This window comes from Danio aesculapii, chromosome 17 (genome assembly GCF_903798145.1).
Source record: "Danio aesculapii chromosome 17, fDanAes4.1, whole genome shotgun sequence".
Lineage (NCBI taxonomy): Eukaryota > Metazoa > Chordata > Actinopteri > Cypriniformes > Danionidae > Danio > Danio aesculapii.
Window position 1 is genome coordinate 19,730,508 of NC_079451.1, and position 23,407 is coordinate 19,753,914.

Sequence of the window (23,407 nt, forward strand, 5' to 3'; positions counted from 1 at the left end):
GGATCATTATCACAAATCAGAGGCGTTTACTGTTATCAACAGTTTGCGCAGACACTGCAGGCATAAACCTTTTTTATGAACGATTCAATATTAAGATTATGATTTTGGAATTTCATAAAGTGTTGCTGTTTTGTTCATTTGTTGATATTTCTTTAGTTTATGTAACGAAAACATCCTGAATACATTTTACGCGTTTCTCTCTTTTTCAGTTTTTTTCGGTAGATTTCAGTATAGCCTTCTTTTAAAGGCTGTTTTCTTAATGTATTATTATTCAACTTTGTTATTAATTAATATTTTACTTTTCATAAGTCTGACAGATGTTATGGCTATTTTTATACGAATTGTCCTGATACATCATTTGATCAAAATTCCCTTTAAAAAAAGGAAACAATTTTCAGATAATAGTGCTAGAAATGTATAGTTTGCATATTTAGCCATTATTTATTTGGGGAAATTATAATGCATAACAGGTTTATTTGCAATGTCTTGCCTTAAACTAGTTTTATTTTCTAAATATGAATATTGTTGTTGTTTATCTTTTTTCCTGCTACTCGTCGGTTGTGTGCAGTTTGGAAGAGAGTTTATTTATCCAGCCGAATATGCATCCTTTCATTTTCGAAATAATAAAACGCAAAAGAATGGGCTGTGAAGTTACATTTGAATGGACAGAACCGTCCAATCAGAGGCCGATGTGTTTACTCGTCATATCTCAAACGCGCCAATAACAGCGCTGCATTCAGTCAACAACGAAGTTAAACGCTTTTTGAATTTTCCACTGGAGTAACTGAAGAACACGAGAAGAAGACAGTAAGCGTGGAGTGTCCGTAAGGGGTTTTACCTGAAATCTGGTAAGACTTTATAACGTTATATTTTGTAGAATGCAGATTTCATTGTTTCGAGTGAGCTATGTGCGAAGTCTTGGTTATGTCTTAAAACCAACCTGCATTATTTTTGATATAATTTCTAACGTTAGCACTTTCGTGGTTGTTTAAATTTTTATACACTTTACTTGCCATTAAAACTTATGTGATTTAAAGTTGTGGTGATATTTGTTCTCTTTGTTTTATAAAAACGATCACGTACCAATAATGAACATCATATAGACCCTTTATATCCAACGCGACTTTAAACAGAGGAACAAAGGTTGTTTGGGACAAAAAAAATATTCGTAATATAACTTTAAGTCTACCTACCTGCTAGATTAGGATGCTAGTTTGAGAAGAGGAAAATGCAGAGAAGTAATATACATTAAATATAGTTACTCTAAATATGATTTTTTTTTTAAACTAAAGAACATTAAGTATTTAAAATTACAATTTAAGAAGTTACTATGATACTAGCGTACATTCAGAATTACCTCTCTCTTTTTTTATTTATTTTTTCAATGAAGACCATTTACACGTAATCTGATGAGCTACGTAGAAATTATGTTTTACAATTAATGTTACCATACTAATTTAAGTAAAATTTCAACCTGTCATGTTTTTTCTGCTGACAATTAATTGTCATAGACATAATCATGATTGGGCTTTCAAATGTCTTTTTTATTTTTAATTAATGATTTTATTTTACTTGTAAACATAACTTGTGATATTTATTAAATGATCGGTAAAACCACACTTAAATAGAAAAAAAACTCAAATAAATAACAATTAAAATAAATTTTGTATACTGTTCTATATTATAAACAGTGTTGTTATTGTTTTCTGCTGTTTTGCCACAGTACTCATTGTTTGCTTTTTATTATAAAGTCAAGCCCAAAATTATTCATACCCTTTGAAGATTCTGACATAATGTTACTTTTATTTAACCATCAATTTTTTTTTTGACCAGAAATGACATGATTCTCCCAAAAGATAATACGATGTACAAGTGGCATCATTGTGAGAAAAATATTTCTCAGCTTTTATTTAGCCTACATTTGGAAAAAAAATGACATGACCAAGATTATACTTTAGCAATGACTGGTCTCTTTTACAGGTCCTTACTAAGCTCCTTTTGTCTTAGCCGTGACTGTCCACAAACTGTGTCATTTCCGGTCAAAAAAATAAACATGGCTCATTGAATAAGTTAACTTTAAGTCAGAATTTTCCAGGGTTGTGAATAATTTCGGCTTGACTATGTTCTATAATGTTTCATCTGCTTGATACAGGGTTTTTATAAAACAAAGGTCAGCTTTTATTATAAACTTCCATTCATATGTTTTCATAGAAAGCTGTTGACATTTCAGTTATGCATATCACGTACAAAGGAGTAATGAAGTTGTTACTCAAAATGATGTTAACTCAAAATGATTATGAGTTTATTATGCTTGTAAGACCATGACACGTTACATTTACATTTTTCAGAGTATGCCAGCGTGTCTGTGAACAACAACCCAACATCTTCAGTAAATATGAGTTGGGCCGTAGAAGAGTGGAAGGATGGCCTTCCTGCAAAGGCCTTGCAAAAGATCCAAGAAATCGAAGCACAGCTTGACAAGTTAAAGAAGGAAAGACAACAGAAACAGTTCCAGATGGATTCCCTTGAAGCTACTTTACAGAAACAGAAACAAAAGGTCAGAAACAACATGGTAGATATTCTCAGTGCTAGCATCTTCATCAGCGCAGTTTAATATCTGAGTAATTTGTTTATTATATTTCCCTACAGATGGATAGTGAGAAGAGTGAAGCCTCTGCCCTGAAGAGAGAGAATCAGTCTTTGGTAGAGTCTTGTGAACATCTGGAAAAGGCCAGACAGAAACTTACACATGACATCCAAACAAAGGAGCAGCAGGTGAATTATCTGGAGGGACAACTCAACACTTTCAAGAAACAGGCTGATCGACTTGAACAAGAGGTCAAAAAGTAAGTGGAGTACTTGTCATTCTATATGTTGTTCATGAGCTGCCAATATACACGTATACAAATAACCATATTGTAACTAAATTTAATAGTCTTTTTTTTTTTAGGTGCTGGAATATTCTGCTATCCACATAAAACTTGACATATCTTGACATAATAATAATAATTGTTATTATTATTTTAATTCAGGTACAAACATGAATTGGAAAGGTCCCAAACTTCACATGCTTCAGAAATGCAACAGCTTTGTACACCGCAGAAAACATTTGCAACTCCTGCAACGCCTAATCACTGGCAACAGGGTAAGAATTGAATTGAATGAATGCAAAATATAATGCAAAACACATGGAACCAACGTTTTTTTAACATTTTCAGACTGCAAAATCACAGACCTACAGGAAAAGTACAATCGAGAGGTTGAGGAACGTAAAAAACTAGAGGCTGAAATTAAAGTCATGCATGTGAAAGTAAGTAAACTGAATAGTTGTTTGGTAAAAGAATCTTGTAAATAACTAGTTGTTATTAAAATACTAATTAATAATAATGGGTATCTCTTTTGCATCCCTTAAAGCTTCTAAACCAGTCTTCGGTGAGCCATAAAGACATTGCAAGACAGCAGACAGGATCCTCAATATTTCCATGGCAGCAAGACCAAAAAAACAGTCATCAGTCTCTACCTGTGATGGAGACGCCCTCCAGGAGAAGAAATGGAGCCTCTGGGATGTCGTGGTCTTATGATGACACACCAATAAAACCTCACCAGCAGCTCACATCAGGCGCTCCGAGTGACACAGTAGGATCACAGCAGATGGAACAGCTTAAGAATATAAATCAAGGTTTTTAGACTTTCGATGGGTTTATTTTTTTATTACTGCATAAATGAGAATATGCTTCTGAATGCAGCACTACAGTGAGGATTTTCAAATACCCCAAGGTAACGCATCTTGTTGTCTCTTCTGCTGCTCAGATCTGAGGTCAAAGGTTTCTGAGTTGGAGCTCCGTCTTCAGGCTCATGAAAAGGATATGAAAAATCAGATCAATAAGTTCAGTGAAATTCAAAGTCAACTCGAAATGGCAAAGAAAGGTGTGGCAGAGAAGGACAAACTCCTGAACAAGTCCAGAGATGAACTCACCAAGGCTACAGGCCAGTATGAGCAGTCTGTTTCTAAGGTAATTGACCTGCATGGACCACGCCACACTTTGAGCTAGACTTTATTGTAGGGGTGAAGGGAAAGGTAAGAGAACAGTGGGATGGGGGGTAAGGGAAGTAGGAGGAAAAACAGTGAACCGGTAGGTTGATCAGGCGTCCTACGATGAGGCCCAGGGACTCCGAATGGGGGTACTGTCTCTGTAATATTTTTGTAGAGTGATTGGACCCCCTCCAATTTAATCATCTAGGAGTGAAGAGAGGGTTAAAGGATTGTGAATGGGATGTGAGGAAATAGAGGGAGGGTGGGTTCGAAAGAACAAGAAGAACAGTGCTAGAGGGCTGGTTGGCCTTAAATAAGTTTTAGGAAGTAGGTGATTGGTTAAAGACACAGAGTGAGGCGTGGGTCCACCGCGAATCTTTATTAAAAATTCCATTAAATATATTACTTTTGCACTTTGTTAAATGTAATACGTTTTTGTAATGGTATTTTAAATTATCTACACCAGAAACATAAACCACAAACACCATAACAGTTAAAAAAATATTGTTGCACTGCATGTACTGTATATTACATACATTAAAACAACTAAAAGTATACATTATTTTAAAGCTAAAACAGGCACACTTAGAAGAAAAACATAACATAAAACTTAACAGTTTTTATTAAAGTAATTTTTTTTTAAAGTGATTTATCAAAATATTTAAACATTAAGTGTCCAAATATATTTGAAATCTGTTTAATGAATTTGAATGTGTGTAGTGCTGTCATGGGAATAATTGGAAATAAGTTAAGCTAATCACAGTTAGCATGTAGTATTTAATCTTTGGTTGATTTGGCTCCTCAGTGTTCAGCCTTCGAGATTAAGCTGAAGCAGGTAACCGAAGAAATGAACTGTCAGAGACATAATGCCGAAAGCATGCATCGATCTCTGGAGCAGAAAATCAAGGACCAGGAGAGAGAGAGTCAAAAGGTATTGTCTCTTTACTGTCATACAAAACATTAAACGTTTGTTTTAGACACCTGAATGTTATATCGAATTAATATTGAAAATATATATTTGTCTTCAAACTTAATTCAGGAACTTGCACAACTTCAAAGCTCCCATCAAGCTCTTGATCAACAGTTCATCCAGGTGAAAAATAAGACGAGCATGGAGATCCAGCAAGCTAAAAAAGACTACAATGTTTTGCAGTCAGAAATGGACAAGGTAATTTAAAGTTGTAATTTTATACTTTCTTTCTTTCTTTCTTGTTTCAAATATTATACACATTTGGATGAAGTCAATTTCAATAGACTTGTGTTGGTTTCAAAGGTAACTGCTCTAAAGAATCGACTGGAAAAAGAACTGGAGGAGCTGAAACAGAAACTTCTTAGGTCTGAGCAGGCCTTACAAGCCAGTCAAGTAAAGGAGGCAGAGATAAAGAAGAAATTTGATGTAAGTTTCTTTTGTATCTGTTAAAGATAAGGCTTTAATTTCTTTATATCAAGCTTATGCTTCATCATGCCTTTAATAACAGATCTTATAGAATATGCAGATTGAAGTTTGACAGCATATAAATAGGATGTTTCTTCTGTTTTTAGGAAATGCAGAGAGAGAAAAACACTCTTAGTTGTCAGTTAGACCAAGAGATGAAGAGGGTCAAACAACTCGAAGACGAAAAGCAAAATACCGAGCAAATTCTTGCCAAAAACCGCATGATGGTGGATGATTTAAAAGGTGTGTTTTAAAATTGTAATTGATAATTAGCAATAAATAAAACAAGAAATACCTGAATATATGATTTATCCAAATATGTATACTTGTTAATTTCAGTAAAGACACAAACCCAGAGTGAGGAACTAACAGAGCTGTGCAAAAAAATAGATCGTCAAAGTGTATCATCTGCTCAAGAATTGGAAAATTCCAAGAAAACTCTGGCTGAAGCTGAAGCAAAGAATATGAAAACTCAGGCTGAGCTTCAAAAACTGGTTCATGAAGTTGAACTCAAAGAAAATAAGGTTTGTGCTGTGGAGAAAGAAAATGAAGACCTCAAAAGGACCTCAAACTCCCATCAGAAAGAACTTGCTGAGATGAAGAAAGAGTATGAAACTCTTCTGCAGTGGAAAACCGAAAAGGAACAGTTGATAAACAACGCTGAATCCAACCATAATGAAATGCTAGCTAAAATAGCAGATCTGGAGAAAGACAAAGACAACCTAAGCATTGTTCATGATGATCTTCAGAAAAGGATGCAAGATTTAGGAAATGAGAAGATTGGCCTGTCTGGTCAGATTGATTCACTCAAAGGTGAACTGCTTGTAAAATGTGTGGAGCTGGAAGAAAAAGGACGAGTGTATGAGGAACTTCAACAGCAGTTTGGTGAGACACAAACAAAACATAAGAAGGAGATGGACAATCTGAATCAACAAATCACTTTAACACAGGAGAAGGTGAGCGAGCTTAAAGCTAAACTGCTTCAAGAAACAAGCAAGTTAGAAGGAATGGAACAAGCCCATGGTCAACTGCTTGCAGAATATGAAAGTGCTTGCATCCTGGCTAAGTCAAAGGACTCCATTATTGAAATGAACAAAACTGAGATTGTGCATCTTCAGGAATCCTTTACCTTGCGTGATCAGGAATTGGAGAAATTCAAAGTGGAGAAAGACATGTTGGCTAAAGAATGTGAAGACCATCTTGCACAAAACAAAGAGCTGGAACAGCAAAAACTAAACATGGAAACATCCTTGATGGAGGTACTTGCAAAGATTACCCTCTTGGAATCAGACCTAAAATGTCAAAAAGATTTAAATGCCGAAATCCAAGGAAAGTATGATGAGCTTTCTCAAATCAAAGAAGACCTAGTAGAGGAAGTGTCTTCATTGGAAAAGAGAGAAAATGATCTTAATAATGAAGTTGAAAGTCTGTTACAAAAGAATAAATCCTTATGTTCTCTCGAAGAACAGTTTAATTGTCTTGTTGCTGAAGCAGAAGAAATCAGAAGTTCCCTAGAAAAGGTAAAGGAACTACAAGTTCAGACCACCACGGAGCTGGAAAATCAGAAGACAATAGCTGAGAATCTTGCAATAGATATTGAAGATGAGAAAAATAAGGCATTAAGCGTAGAGCAGGAAAACGCACAACTCAAAGTGAAACAAGAAGAAATTGAAAATAAAGCAAGTGATCTTTTTGAGAAATATGAAAGCCTGCAAAAACTACATGATGCTGTTTGCCAAGAGAATGCAAATCATCTTAAAGAGATTTCCATAATAACAGAAGCACTTGCTGAAAAATATGCCATGGCAGAAAGGATTGCTTTAATACAAACTGAACTTGAGGCCTCAAATAATTTGTCGGCCACACTGAAGAATTCTTTAGTAAATCTTCAGACACAGTTTGACTCTTCTGTAGAGCTAATTTCGAGTCTGGAAAAAAAATTGCATGACATGTCTGATGAAAAATCTTTATTAGAGACCAGTATCAAGGAGCTCACTGAGAGGCATAATAAAGAATCTGAAGTTTATGTCTCTGAATTGGAAACTCATCTTAAAAAACAAAATAGTTTAGAGGAGCACATTAGTGTTCTTGAAACAGAATTACAGAACAAACTTCTGGAGGTGAAAAATGCTTCAGAGAAACTGGAAGTAGCCACTCAAGAAATGATCAAGCTGAAGCAAGATTTTAAGTTCTCTGAAAACAAATTCAGTGCGGTCACTGAATCCAATCAGAAAGTTGCAAAGGAGCTTGAAGACCTAAAACAAAATCTGTTTCTGCAAGAGCAGGAGATGGAGAGTCTCAGGGTTGCTCTGTCAGATTTGAAAAGCCAAGAAGCAGCAAAGTCCTGTGAGATTGAAACTTTGAAAGAAAAACTTCAGAAGGCTCAGTCTGAGCATGCTAAAACGTCAGAGACTTTGAATGAAAAAAACATCAACATGAGCAAAATCAAAGTACAGCTTGAAATGTTGCAGATGGATCTTGAAGATAATGAAAACTGCATTAATTCATTTGATGCACAAGTAGAGGAGCTGCAAGGCAACATTAGCATTCTTGAAGCAAAATTAAGTGAGAGTGAGGCCCAGAGGTCCACCCTAGAATCAAAGCTTGAATCTGCCAAAGAAGACTATGTGAAGAGTTCACTTGAAGTGTCACAGCTATCTGCTTGTTTGGAGGAATCCCAGAAGGAACAACAGTCTCGTTCTGTGTTAGTTGCTGAGTTGGAGTCTCTCCATGTAATCCATGAACAACTTAAAGTTTCCCTTGAGCAAGAGAATTGTAAGCAAGCAAACCTCGAAGCAATGTACACTAATCTTATTGAACAGAAATTAAAGTTGGAATCTGAAATCCAGGAATTAAAAGCAGATACTCAGAGTTCTCAGAAGCAAATTGATCAATTAAAGCAGGCAAATGATTGTCTGGTATCTCAGATTGCCGAACAGCAAATTCACATAGAACAGCTTCAATCTGAGAGGAACCTTGCAGACACGCTTAACAAAGAGCAAACTTCAGGTGGGAATGAACAAGGTATTTGTGAAATGCCGTTTGCCAACACATTTCTTTTGCCCTTTGAGGAAGATTCTGCTATTCTGGGTATGTCATCACCTAAAGGGAAGAATGATTCACTAGAAGAGCCCAAAACACCATTGTCTCCAGAAGAGGATTACAAAGACTTTGCACTACAAGAGCAGATGCAAAATAAATCCAGTGACATTGAGGACATGTCTCATGTTATTAAGGAGACTGTCAGAGCCATGGAGGAGCAAACTGGGATTAAAATTGAGCAACTAAAATTGCAGCATGCTACAGAGCTCCAGAGCATGGAGGAGCAAATGCTCAATATAAAAAATGAGTTGGAGGCCAAACTCAAAGAAGAAAAGCAACACACAGAGATCTTGTCCTCACAGCTGGAGGCAACCATGCAACAACTGCAAGAATTAGACATTGCATCCTCCTCCTTGCTGGCTGCTGAAACCTCACAGGTAAGCTATATATTTCAATTTATTTAATTTATGCATTATGCAAGTTAAACTGTGTGTGGGACCAATACCCAAAACACTAGAAAAAACGTTTAAGAAATTGATTCGGAGACTTCGAAATGCATCGCTATTCTCTCTCTTGAATTGATTCTGAGCTTAGATGATTTTAACAGCAGATGGCACTCTTCCTCATTGGTATTTGAGTGTACCATTGAAAACTAGTCTAGAGCGCCATCTGCTGTTAATATCGAAGCTCTGAATTGATGTCTGAAATGATTTTTTGCCACAGCTCTACAAAACATACTTTCATCAATCAGCAGTAAGGGGCATGTTTAGTAACTGATTAGGTGCTTTAAAATTTTTGGGCAAACATTGTTTAGGTCACCTTTAATCAATGTCACACACATTTTACAACACCATTTACTGAAAATTTTCTTTGTGATGCTACGTTTATATTTTCTTTTTATTTCATTCAGAATATGGAAAAAATTGCATCTGAAGCACAGGAGAACATAATATATCATGCTGAGAAGTCTGACTCCACCTTGGGTATTATCACAGAAAGTAAAAATTCCAATGTGGAAATTGAAACACTTAGGGAAGTTCTAAGGAAGCGTGAAGAGGAGCTTCTACATTTGCAGTCCCAGTTTGAAGTTTTGGAATCCGAAATGGCAATTAGGAAAGATTTGTGCTTGGACTTGGAAGGCAAAGTTTGTGAAATGGAAAGTGAAAAGAAAAACGGCACTGACAAGTTGGCATCCATCATTCAGGAAAACGAGAAACTGAACAAGCACATTGGAGATTTGAAAGAAGAGATCGATTCTTTAACACTACAGCTGCAGACCTCTAATTGCCAGCTCACTGATGTTATGGAGATGATGGAAAGCTTAGAGATGGCAAAAGGTGAGTGGAACGAGAAATTTTTCCAGATTGAGAGTGAACTGAAAAGGGTGCGTTCGGAGAAGGCCAATTTAGAGAAGCACATCCTATCCATGGAGGCTGACATAGAGGAGATGCAAGAACAGAAACAGAAGCAAGAGGCGGAGCTTGAAACTGCTAGAAGGACAAATTGTAGCCTTGAACAACAACTTAATATAACTATGGCAGAAGGTGGGCGACTTAAAGAAGAGCTGATTTTATGCACCGATGAAAGAGAGAGTGAAACTCACTCCCTAATGAAGTTGAAAGTAAAGGCTGATCTTCTGGAGAAGAGAGAAACTGATACAAAAGAACTTATAAAAGAGCTAGAAGATGACATTAGGGAGGGGAAAAAGCAAAACGAGGTGGCGTCTGACCATATTAGTGTCCTGCTGAAAGAAAAAGAGCAACTGATTCACCAATCTCAAAACCTTGAGAATAAAATAGCTCTTTTGAATGGAGACAATGAACGTTTGTTAAGTGAATTAAATGACTTAAAACACAATGACAGCTTCGCTTCAAGAGAGTCTGAAAACATGTCTTCCAAAATCCATTCACTTGAGGATGAGAACGTAAGATTGTCCCAGTCACTTGAAATGTCTCTTTTGGAGAAAGGTGAAATAGCCTCCAGATTGATTTCCACTCAAGAGGAAGTGGCTCAGATGAGACAAGGCATTGAAAAACTGAAAGTACGAATTGAATCTGACGAACGCAAAAAGAATCACATGAGTCAGCTGCTCAAAGCTGCCCAAAGAAAGGCAGATGTTCTTCAGGACAACATTGAAAGGCTAGAGAGAGAAAAAGAACTTTCTGAGCAGAATCTAGAGGATGCTATTCTTCAAGCAGAGACTGCCAAAGCAGAGCTTGAGGAAATACAGGCTGAAACACAAGACCTTACCAAGAAAATCGAAGAGATGACCAGCGCGCTAAAAGATCTCAAGGAGGAGAAGTGTAAACTTGAACAAGAGCTTCGTCAAAAAAACAAGCTAATTGAGGAATTGCAGTTGTCCAATCAAGAAGCGTCTGATAAGCTCAAATCTGCAGAAGAGGCAACAGCGAACCAGCAGCAAATGATTAAGGACTTCCAATTTAAAGTTGGCACCATGGAGGAGGAACTTCAACTCTGTCGAACAGAGGTAGAATCAAAGGAAGTAAAGGCGCTGGAGTTGGCCTCTCAGTTGCTGTTTTTGGAGTCTGAAAACAAAGAATTCGCACAGAGAGTCCTTGAATTTGAAAGATGTCAGGAAGAGCTTCGTTCATCCAACCAGTCCCTCTTGAAAGACTTTGAAAACAAGCAGCAGGAGCTTAGCGAAGAAAATGTACAACTTCAGTCGCAAATAGCTGAGCTGCAGGCACTCTCTTTAATTCGAGAGGAGCGAGATGAGGAGTTGCAAAAGGACAAGGTTGAGTTACAGTCTACCATTGCACAGCTGGAAGAGAAGATGCAGATGAAGTCTACCAAGATGGAGGTCATGCAGAAAAGTATATCTTCTCTAGAAATTAATATCCAACAGCTGGAAGGTCAACTTGATGCCATGAAGCTGATGAACGTTGAACTTACAGGAAAGGTATTCTACCCCACCCCCATTTTTAGTGGTATTTAGCTTCTCCCCTCATTTTCACTTCACATATATTGATTGATATTTATAAATTTTCAGTTAAATTCACTACATGAGAGCAGTTTGCATCTTGAGACGCAACATAAGCAAGAGCTATGTGAGGCTAAGGAAACTCAGAATGCTTTGGAGATTAATCAGAATCTGTTGACTTGTCAGCTGCAGGAGTCTCAAAAACAAATTGAAGAGTATAAGGTAAGAATATTCATCTGCATATTTTACTTTGGCTTTATCACTGTTCAGCCTATACTAAAGCTACATTTTCGTTGCACCTTCCAGTTCAGCTTGGAAGCACTAACAGCTGAAAAAGATGGCTTGCAGAAAAATATATCTGTTATTCAAGAAAGTCATGATGTTCAGTTGAAGGAAAATAACATGAGACATGAGGAGAACCTGAAACACACACAGCAGCAGGTGGGCTGATGCAACATTGCAACAATGTGCTTTTTTCTGTGCATTCTGTCAAGAGGAGGTCTTATGTTAGCATATTGCATAATAGTGAGAGATCAGTTTATTATTATAAGAATTTGTATACAGCGCACAGCATAATTGAGTACACCCCATTTTGAAAATGAATATTTTTATCTATTTCTCAGTGGATATAGGTATTTATTTCGGTATTTATATATAGGTAAGTATTTTGGTGCATTTAAACAGATTTATTAAATGGATTCATTTATTAAAATAATGTTTTAGCCACCAAACATATTAAGAAACTGAAAGATAATAAAATTGAATTCAAGCAAAATATTGCAAAAAAAAAAATTACAGCCTACAAAAATTCAACTTTTTTTTTTTTTTTTCCTTTTTTTTTATTTATTATTTATTTTTTTTGTATTTATATTTTTCTATAACATATACATTTGGCTTTACTATTTTTTGTATCGTTATTTTGTTAGATAAGCCCCAGATTTAGCTTCAGTAGTGACTAATTTAATGTATATGCACAAATATAATATTGTAAAGCTTCCTATTAAAGATATGAATTTAAAAGATAGATTTGTGAGGGTAGTACTTATAAATGCTGAGCACTGTATGTTAAAAATAAGCAAGTGGTGAGTCTCTAAATGTAATAGCATTTTCAGTATATTTACTACCTTTTATTTATTTTATTTTAATTTATTTTGAGGGGGTGCAGGACATCAGAAGGTTTTAGAAGCATTTAAAGTACAAAAAAAAATGGCATTGGTTTAAATGTTGGTATTATTTATAAAGATGTCAATGAAGATTATTTATTTATTTTTTATTTGAACAAAATTTAGTTTATGCTCAAAGTAAGAAACCATAACTATGGAATATATGCCTCTCTAACATTTAAATTGATATTTAAAGACCATATTCATGGTTTTTCTTCCATGGTGGGACGCCACATCAAAATTCATCCTACCACGGCTAAATTACAGCTTCGCATTCAAAACATTCAGTTGTTGTTGTTTTTTTAATAGCCGATTCTAATCGCACCAAAATATAAGTGAATTATAACAGCACAAACTTTTTCTGTCATCGTAGTAGTGCTGTACGTTATTTGTTTAACCCTTTAAGGTGATGCATGAGGCCAGCAAACACTACTTAGCTTTCAGTTAAGATGAACACAGTTTCCATAATTATACTTTATTTAGATAAAGGTCTATGGTTTTGCACACAATGATCTCTGGAGTTTATAGCTGTTTTACTTTACTTCAGGACAGAATAATGCCGCTTTGTATGTCTTTGAAGACATTTATAAATATTCCTAGCAAATCTAAGTAAATAAGTTTTGTGCACAAACAGAGGAAATCGGCGCGCAAGCAGAGATTCACATGCTCTTATTACATAAATGCGAACTCGACTTGTAATACTGCGCTCATGACATTTGTCACTGAAATAACACCATAGGTAGCTGGTAGCTCTGTGTAAAAGGCCTGCCGCCACAGCTGGAAAAAATCCTAGAGGAAACACTGATATTGTTATGTTCACTTTAAGTTTTTCATTTAATTTTGCTTCACTTTCAGAAAAACGTATAAAATTGTTGACCTTGAAAAATATCTTTTATTTATTTTCTACAGCTCGAGATTGAACTTAATGCACTGAAGGAAAATATGTTAGTGGCTGAAAAAAAGGCTGCCCAGTATCAGTCAGACTTTGAGAGCATCAAGTCTCAAAATGCAGAGAAGGACTCTGGCTTAAAAGAGTTACAAAACAAATTGGAAAATTGTCAAAAAGAAAAGGTATTTTTTCTGTTGCTTTTTATACTACATTATTTTTTTGACATGTTATATGTTTAAGTTTTAGTGAAGTAATAATAATTATTTTGTTCTGGTTCCTTTAGACCGAGTTAGACTCAAAGATTGCACGCTTGTCCAAAGAGAAGGACAGTGCAATGAGTAAGATCAATCTGTGGATGAAGTCATGCAAACAGCTGGAGGCTGAGAAACAGAATCTTCAAGAAGAACTTCAGCAGCAGGGACAAGAGATCGAAACTCTGAAGACCTCACAAAAACAAGGTATGGACACAACATTAACTAACAAGTCAAACTTCACTGAAGATCTTTTAGTTTGAGGTCAAGAGATTGCACATTTTTAAAATTTTGTTTACATGATCATTTATTTTTTTATAGTATTTCAGATATATTATGTAAAATATCATTTAAAGTCTGCACTGATAACCTAATGGTCGGTGTGTTAACATGTAGTGCAACTGCACTGTGAGTGACCTTTCTCAGTCATCATACTGTGCTCTCTAAAATGGCAACAAAAATAAGTGGATATATATATATGTATTTGTTAACTTATATTTATGGTGGCTTGAGAAAGCCTACATACTGTTATACTACGTAAACTTCCTCTTCTTCCTTAGACTATTTTAAGAACACATCTCCTCCTAGACTGTTCATACTTCAACCACCAAACTAACTCCAAACCTCCAAACTGCACTGAATTAAGTTGCTATATCTTTTCCAACTGATCCCACTTATGCTTTTCCGAAAACCATCCCGGAAAATTCTGAAAAGTCCAATTGACTTAACATTGGACCAAACTTTGTGACCTCATAATTTGTGCCAGACTGTCATGCAGATTTAAGGTTAGGACTGTGCAATTAATTGAAAATCTGATTTCGATTTTGGCTTCTAACGATTGTGATAAACCATTAATCGAAATAAACGATTATTCCTTCATATACCGCCACCTTTCCAGTTGTACACATTTGTTGCTCTGCAAAGCTCAATTCCAACTGAAAATGACTAAAAGCATGTTCTGTTATGTAACCTTTACAGTACGGGATGCGCATCATTCATTTATATTCGAATTATTTGATTTATATTCGAAAGAGATCACATGCTATTGTGTGTGTGCGCGCGCTTAGCCTCAGAGACGAGCAGAGCACACACATCTAACTTCATCTTAATGCGAGCGCTTTAATGGTCAAATACATGCACATTTGTGCCAGAACGCGGTGTTTAGTAATTATTCATATTGACCCTCATTTGCGTAATAAACAAACAAGTTGAGAATCAAAATATGTGAAAGACAAACCATATCAGAGCCGCACTATTCTTAAAGTGACAGCGCAATATTCCTGCTGCCGACTGTTTTTATCATTAAATCAAACAACATATGGAAAAAATCCCTCACTGCTCTTGACTGAAGGACTTTTGCAGCTAAAGTTTTTTTTTTCTCACAGTGAAGATGCTTAAAGCACAGTTTGTTTCATATTTTTATTCTATTGTATTTATTTCCCTTTCCTTTATTTACGGGAGGAAAATAACTGTGCATATATACCGTTAAAGTCAGAATTATTAGCACTCCAGAATTATTAGCGACCCTTTCCCCCAATTTCTGTATAATGAAAAAAATTATTTTTAATAACTGATTTATTTTATCTTTGCCATGATGACAGTACATTTTATTTTACTAGGTATTTTTCAAGGTACTAGTATTCAGCGTAAAGTGCGATTTAAAGGCTTAATTAGTGTAATTAGGCAAGTCATTGTATAACGGTTGTTTCTTCTGCAGACAATCAAAAATATATATATTGCTTAAGGGGGCTAATAATATTGACCTATTAAAATAGATTTCAAAATATTTAAACCTTCTTTTTTCCAGCCGAAATAAAACAAATAAGCCTTTCTTCAGAAGAAAAAAATATTATAGGAAATACTGTGTGAACTTCCTCTGTTAAACATCATTTGGGAAATATTTATATATTTAAAAAGGAGGGCGAATAATTTTGACTTCAACTGATAATCGTTTTGAATAATCGTGATTACAATTATGACCAAAATAATCGTGATTATGATTTTTCCCATAATCGAGCAGCCCTACTTAAGGCTGGGCTCAATAATCTCGGACTACCAATCTGCCAATCACTGATGACCTTTCAACTTACTAGCCACACCCTAGCAGCAACTTATGGCACCCTAGCAACATTGGACATACTAACAATATACCAATCCATACTAGGAACAAACGACATACTAACATACTAGCAGCATGCTAATTCATACTATAAACATACTAGCAACATGCTAATTCATGCTAACAACATGCTAGTTTATACTAGAAACATGCTAGCAACATGCTAATTTATTTTAGAACTATGCTAATTAATGCTAGACACGTAATTTCTACTAGAAACATGCTCATTTATGTTAGCAACTGCCTAGCAACTACTCAGAACACCTTAGCAACCGCCTAGCGACACCTTAGCAATGACCTAGAACATCTTAGCAACTACCTAGGAATGCGTTAGCAACCATTCAGAACACCCTGGCAACCACCTAGCAATGCCTTTTAGCAACGCCTCAACAACTGTCTAGCAACCAATCAAAACACCCTAGCAACACCATAGCAACCGCCTAGCAACATCTTAGCAACCACATAAAGCACCCTAGCAACCCCTTAGCATCTACTCAGAACACCCTAGCAACAACTTGCAACCTTAGCAACCACTTAGCAATACCGAAACAACTACCTAGAACACCCTAGCAACATCTTGGCAACCGCCTCGCAACCACTCAGAACACCTTAGCAACCGTATACCAACACCTTAACAACCAGTCAAAACACCCTAGCAACGTCTTAGCAACTGCCTATCAACCACTCGAAACACCTTAGCAACCGCCTTGCAACACATCAGCAAGCACTCAGAACACCCTAGCAACGCCTTAGCAACCATTCAGCACACTCTAGCAGCCACTTAGCAAACTCAGAGCACCCTTTTAACCGCCTAGCTAGACACATGCCAATCCAAACTAGAAACATGCTAACCTATATGTAGTTATCTCTCTGTGCCGACTGTTTTAAACTTCTTAAAACTACTTCAATTATTTAAACTTTAAAACTACTTCAGGCTGTCAGACTAAGCTTTGTCAAGCCACCATGAAGTTTGTCTACGAACTTTACTCTTGTAGTTTGAATATGTGTTTTCAGAGTTGTGGACAGAGTGTTCTAAAGCTAATGCACTGAATTTAAATGTAACATATGCCATGTTAACAGCTGATGGCAGCAGCAGTAGTGGCGCCCTGCAGGAAGAGCTAGAGGAGCTGAAAGAAGCTCTTGAAGAGAAGAGCCGCGAGGCGGACGACAGCATGGACCGATACTGCAGCCTCATGGTTAAAGTTCACAAGCTGGAAGAAACCAATGAAAGCCTCAAAAACCAACTCAAACAGCTGAGCACCCAAACAAAGACCCCCAAGAGCAGAAGATCCCTCAGGTCTGAGAAGGGTGACCTGGAGAACAGTAACCCTGCGAGCGTTACAGCAGGAAAGAGACCGAGAGTAATAGATGACACTCCTAATAAAGCACAGGAAGCTCTGCACAACATCACCAAGCGACTCAAAGCTGCAGCCGCCACACCTAAAGCCAAACAAGACGATGAGGATTTCAGACCAGAGGGTCTGCCTGAGCTGGTACAGAAAGGTGAGTTTTTCAGGGGGCTAATAATTTTGACTTTAACTGTATGTTGACTTGGCATGTTTCTTGAATCTGCAATGTATCTGCAATATCTTTCCTGCTTTTTTCCACATCTACATCACTTATTTTTGTTCAGGTTTTGCAGATATTCCAATTGGAGAGATGAGCCCATTCATCGTTCGCAGGACTACAGCGCAGCGCTGCAGTCCTCGTCTGGCAGCTCGAACAACTGCAGCTCTACAGAGCTCAGGTTCAGCAGAACATCCTGCGCAAATCTCCACGCAGACAGCAGAGGGCAGAACACCAAACACGGTGAGTGGAGCTACCTCTGTGTCCTGCAATCTAATATTTATATAAATATATATTTATATATAATATTTGACATCAAGTTAAACTATGAAAATGTTCTTTTTGAAGGAAGATTATTATTATTATTATTATTTTATTTGTTGTGGTTTTTCCCTGGTAACATTAAGTAAGTGTTTTAAAAAGTAAACAGTCTTAGTTACATTGGCGGTTTCATGCAGTATGCCATGAGTAAATGAATAGTGAAATCTGACATTCATTTTTGCGTACAACAACTCAACACTTGTCTAGTTTCCTTTTTTTTATGTTTTGAATTTACTTTTTTTATTTTTTTTTTTATAAAAATTAAAAAATAATAATAATTTAAATTTGTAGTGTTTTTTTTTATTATTATATTTTATTATTTTTGCTGATTATAAAATTTTACTTGAATAATATCATTAACTTTCCCATATGCTGGATGTTTCCAGTATCATTTTCATAATTTATAATTGATAATTTAGTTATTTTTATCATCTTTCAGTTTAATCGTATATTAATAGTAATTTTGGTCTTTTCTTTTTTTTTCAATTGAATTTTTTGTTGTTTATGGTGTTATGCATGTGTTTATGAAGTGCCAAAGTGCCATTTGATAGTTCCTTCTAAAATTAGCATTTTGTGTAGGCTCTGAAATTGTACTTTTATAGTGTCAAATAAGTTCTTTTTATTGCCTTTAAAGTGAAATACTTGAACATAAACATGGGAGGCTTAGAAAAATGCTCATTTTAGAGAGAATTTCAGATGGCATTTAGAGGTCTTTGCATCTGAACTCTTCATGTGTAATATAGTTCTTACCATAAAACTTATTTTAAGAACAAAAGTGTAGGGGAGCCTGCTATAAAAGGTTTATATGCCATGAAACTCTCATTGTGCATCTAAAAATATTTAGTCATTAACCACAGGAGGGCATCATAAACCCTCTCAAAATGTTTCTGCAGTCTGTAGATAACTCATTTCAGACACTCTTAAAGTTACTGACCATGAAATAATTAGCAAATGAACCCATGAAAATGACATATTTCATTAGACGGCTAAACTTTAAGTGCTTTGAGGCATTAAAGCTCCTGTCAGCTTTTGCCTTCCTCTGAAGTTTTGATCATGTCACCTTACCCCAAGTCCCCATTTCCTGGAGATTTTCACATTTTCTTCGACAATTTAAAGGGAAGCAGAGACCTCATGCTGGACAGTAACTCTTCTGTCCCAGATAAACACTTCAGCTCCTTTAATGGCTGATTCTTACTATAGTTACGCTTTTCTGAAGGCCAGAGTTCTGCATTTCTCCTCCTGTGTGTCAGTTTGAAGAAATAATCCAGATTGAGTATGAGTTAAAGGAATAGTTTGCCCAAAATTCTGGAAATTCTATCATTTATTCTCCCTCAACTTGTTTCAAACTTATTTGTTTCTTGTGTCGAACACTTATAAGATATTTTGAAGAAATTCAGTTGGAAACGGGTATCTTCTGTGTTCATCGGAAAAAAGAGAAAATATATTGGAACCACTTGAGGATGAGGTTATATAGTAACAACAATTATTAAACTTCTCCAGACTGCAGATGGGGCAAAAATCTATTTATCTGCCTGCTGTGATCACATTCTGGCGAATACATTTATTATATTAGAAAACCTAGTCATAATCAGCCTTGGGCAAATATACATTGTAAGGTAAAAATCCTAAATCAAAGTGCTCAGGGGTAGCTTAGTTAATGTGTTGGTGCTCTTTGGGTAAAGGATTCATCAGAATAAACATCAAAAGTAAGTCCAAAGCACTCGTGAAATGTGGAAAAAAATATATTTAAAAGCCTTTATTGACGTGTAGTGCAGTTTTAAGGAATAGCCATGTCAATTAAGGCTTTTAAATATTTTTTCCACATTTTTTTGAGGGCCTTAGACTTACTTTTGCTGGTTCCATTGAAAAGTATTTTAAAATAAAATGCCAAATACCTAATTTTTAAGTGTATCAAAATAAACTACAAAAAATACAGCAGCCACAACATGTATCAAAAAGTAATGTTTTTATATTTAAAAAAAAAACTTTTACAAAGGAGAATGAAATGTCCCTATTGATGGAAGAAAACTCTTTTATCAATAGGCCTATTCCATCAATCCCTTCGGTGTAGTATTAAACCATACATTATGACAGTTACAACTAAACCCATTTTATTATCTGATCTGCAGCTCTTTTATTAGCTGAATGTGGTGGGGGGGACCCAAATAAACTGTTTTCAAGGTATACCGCAGTTTGGAAAAGTCAAGTTTTAAAACCACCCAAATTTTTGTAATAGTGTTCCTAAGGTATGTGTAAGACTATTTTTTTATTATTTATTTTTTTAACGGACAACAACTTTTTCTCCAGCAAAAAAAAGATATTTTCAAAGATGTCGCTTGAAATTGTAAAGAAATCAGTGTTTTTTAAAACAAATAAAGATGGCAGAAGTCAATGATTCATTTGAATCATTTAGCCTGACATGTTTACTGCTCCAAAATATTTTAAATGTTTCTCAAAATAAAATGTATTGTGTTCAGTAAGCAGTGACCACAATATCGTGAAACTGTGATATTTTTATCCAAGGTTATCATACCGTCACAATCTTATACCAGCCCCTGCCTAGTTGTTACCATTTTTTTTACGCATTTACTCCTTTTTATTATTAATTGTATGGTGAATATGTATTTCTCAGATTGTGTGTGTGGATGGATCTAGATTCAGATTACATTTGAAATATATTTATTTATGTACTTATTTATTTGACAAAGTTCATAAACTCCAAAACAGTGCAAATGTATGTATCCTATGTCATTCTTTCTAACAAAACTAAAGGTCTGCATACATGCAGTGCTCCAAAAGACAATATGTGAAATAATTACTTCATTTTGTGATCTTATTTATAAAACAAACAAACAAAATGAATTATTAAAGTTTTAAAAAACAATCGGAAATAGGGCTGCACGATGTATTGTTACAGCATCGATATCGCAATGTGATCATTCGCAATAGTCACGTCACGAGTATATACGCAATGTTGACTCTGGATTATAATTTACCATTTACCAAGTGTTTTTTGAGCCCTGTGACTGTCTGAGGTTTTTAAAAGCATCCAGGCGTAAGAAAATGTACCATTTGTTACTTTGAAAAATGAATAACGACTAATTTTACGGAATTGTTTATAAAAACGAAGACTATGCAGTATTAGTTTACATTTGATTACTGTATACCTGAATACTTTCGACTCCTCTGAAAACAATAAAACGTGTTTACTTAATTAGCATATTTTTCTTTATTGAATTTATCTATGCTTGTAGATTGTTTATTATACAAATATTGTGCTCTATATAATACAAATATAATGCTTATTATAGAAGACTTATTGTGCTTAAGTTCTAATCAATTAAACTATACTATTGTAGCTATACTCCCCTACAGAATCTTCCCAATCAATCTGAAATTATAGGTTCTTTACTAACATTTATTCAACTCATCTAGTGAAATTGTATTCATATCGCAATGTATATCGCAGAATAAATAAAAATCGCAATGTGTTATTTTCCCAATACCGTGCAGTCCTAATCGGAGTGTTTATTTCCTTTCCTAAAAACTACATTTTTAGAGATGTTCGAGTGTCTCTTACAACCTGATTGCATTTCAGAGTTTAATGAATATTGTAACTATCTCCATCAAAGATTTGTATACAGTTGACAGCCCTATTTAACAGACACCATGACAGGAGAACGCAACAGCTAAACTTGAAAACAGATGCGAGTGGTTGGCAGGGTGAGAATGAGATGAGCAAAGCGTTAGTCAGCTCTCAGCACAGCCAGTCTTCAATTACGCTTCAGCACTGTTTCTTCTGCTGCTCCAAAACTACATGCTGGCTTTGTGTGTTCGGAGAGGACAGCAGATTAGATTGACTGGTTGCATCTTCTAGTTCTACATTTGCACTTTCCCGCTTGGCCCAGAGAGAGATTTTTTTGAACAGTAATATATATCGCCGCCGGCCGTTCTTGACAGCCCAGCTCTCTTCTGACATCATGTCCATGTACTTCTCAGGTGCAGAAGCCCAAGGCCACACAGAGCAGAAATGTGCCTTTATTATCTGCACTCACCAACAGTCCACTGAAAAACAGCTGTGAAAGTCTCGCTCCTGTTATAGAGCAGAAAATCAGCAGATGCTCAAGAAGCTTCAATAAGAGCCCGCAGACACCGGAACGGGTCAGTGCCTCTCCAAAACAAAACGACAACTGCCAAGTCCAGTGATTTCTAGGATGCGTGTGCTGGGTTTTCAGTGCTGTATGCTGCAGATTGTTTATGCACTGGCTTTTTAGCTTTGTAAATATTCTTGAAGGGCAGCTGTTTTATATGTCTTCTATTCTTCTGTCATATTTCTGTTTTTTCTGTCTTTTTATATTCTCTCTTTTTACTATTTTAAAACGTGTAAAAGCAGATGGTATCTAATGAACGCAGAAGAGCTCTGTCATTTTATTGTATGTATTATATTGACCTCATTTCTGTTGAAAGCCGTTTCTGACAGAATTTCTTTGTTTAAATGGAATCGTAGCTTCATCTCACAATTCTGAGCAATTCAATTTACATCACAAATACATAAAACGGTTGTGATATGTATAACAATTTCACAACTGGTTTTATTTAATTGTTTGACTTTTTAAATCAGAGGAAAATTCTGATTGCGAGAATTAAAACATTATTGTGAGGAAAAACAAGTATCTCTATGCATATATAATTGTGATTAATCACTGCAAGGAAAAATTTTAGGCTATTTTAGGTTTATAGGATTTCTCTTTCTGCAAAATTATGAGAGTTTTCGCAATTCTGAGATGATTTTTTTGTTGTTGTTTTTAAGTTCATGTTTATTGGCTTTCTTAGTTTGACATTTTTTTAAAATTATTTTAAACAGTTTAAACTAATTACAGTTGCAAGACATATAAGCTTGGATTTGCAAAGAAAAAGTTTAGGTTATTTTTCAAAATTTAGTATTTTCTGATTTTGTTCAAAGTTTGTAACTGAAATTAAGTCAGAACTGAGTGATGAAGTCACAATTGCATTTTTATAAAATTCTGTACACGAACAAGCTTCTATAGGTTTGTTGTTTTTTTGTATATAGAAATGTTACAACTTATCACTCCCTTTTTACTGATTGTTCTACTACTTTACTAAAGTTCACGATGTCTTACAGATCTGTTTGTCTGTGTGCTTCTGTTCTTCATAACACAAGAGTTACAGCAGACTTTATTGGTAACCAAATACATAGAAAACAAAGCTGTGTACAGAAATGCATACCCAATTCTATAGAACACTACACAAGATGTCACTAAAGGCTCCGCCCTCTAGTACAGCGTCCAATCAGTGATTGCTATAGACAAAGGATTCACTGAGGGAGGGGCTTGGGCCAGACGTGAGTTTCTGCTGGTTTTGTGTGTTCAGAATGTTTAAAAATGAAACTAAAGAGACTGTTGTTGTTGAATTTTATTGGTGATTCCTAATATGAAATTTAATCGCAAACAATTTTGGAGAAATTAATATTTCCCCATTCAAACAGAATACCCGAGCCGCCGAGTGAAATGACTTGCCTTAAAGAGACTTTGTTTATACTCAGACTGATGGCTATTTTTAATGAACACATAACAAACAGGGATCTAATTCTCAGTCAGGTCAGTTTCTGACTCTGTCGGTTCATCCA

General features: G+C 35.6%; 1 protein-coding gene across 1 annotated transcript; it reads left to right on the forward strand.

The window, feature by feature from the left end:
- Nucleotides 1-2,357: 2,357 nt before the first annotated feature.
- Nucleotides 2,358-22,330, forward strand: cenpf (centromere protein F). Its single transcript, XM_056476846.1, has 19 exons — nt 2,358-2,557; nt 2,650-2,846; nt 3,033-3,145; nt 3,219-3,310; nt 3,415-3,679; nt 3,811-4,013; nt 4,839-4,964; nt 5,073-5,201; nt 5,307-5,429; nt 5,576-5,711; nt 5,808-8,947; nt 9,421-11,430; nt 11,521-11,673; nt 11,758-11,892; nt 13,524-13,685; nt 13,787-13,961; nt 16,954-17,376; nt 17,507-17,682; nt 21,760-22,330. The coding sequence occupies exons 1-19, from the start codon at nt 2,396-2,398 to the stop codon at nt 21,964-21,966; spliced, it is 8,127 nt and encodes a 2,708-aa protein (XP_056332821.1). The 5' UTR covers nt 2,358-2,395; the 3' UTR covers nt 21,967-22,330.
- The last annotated feature ends 1,077 nt before the right edge of the window (nt 22,331-23,407 follow it).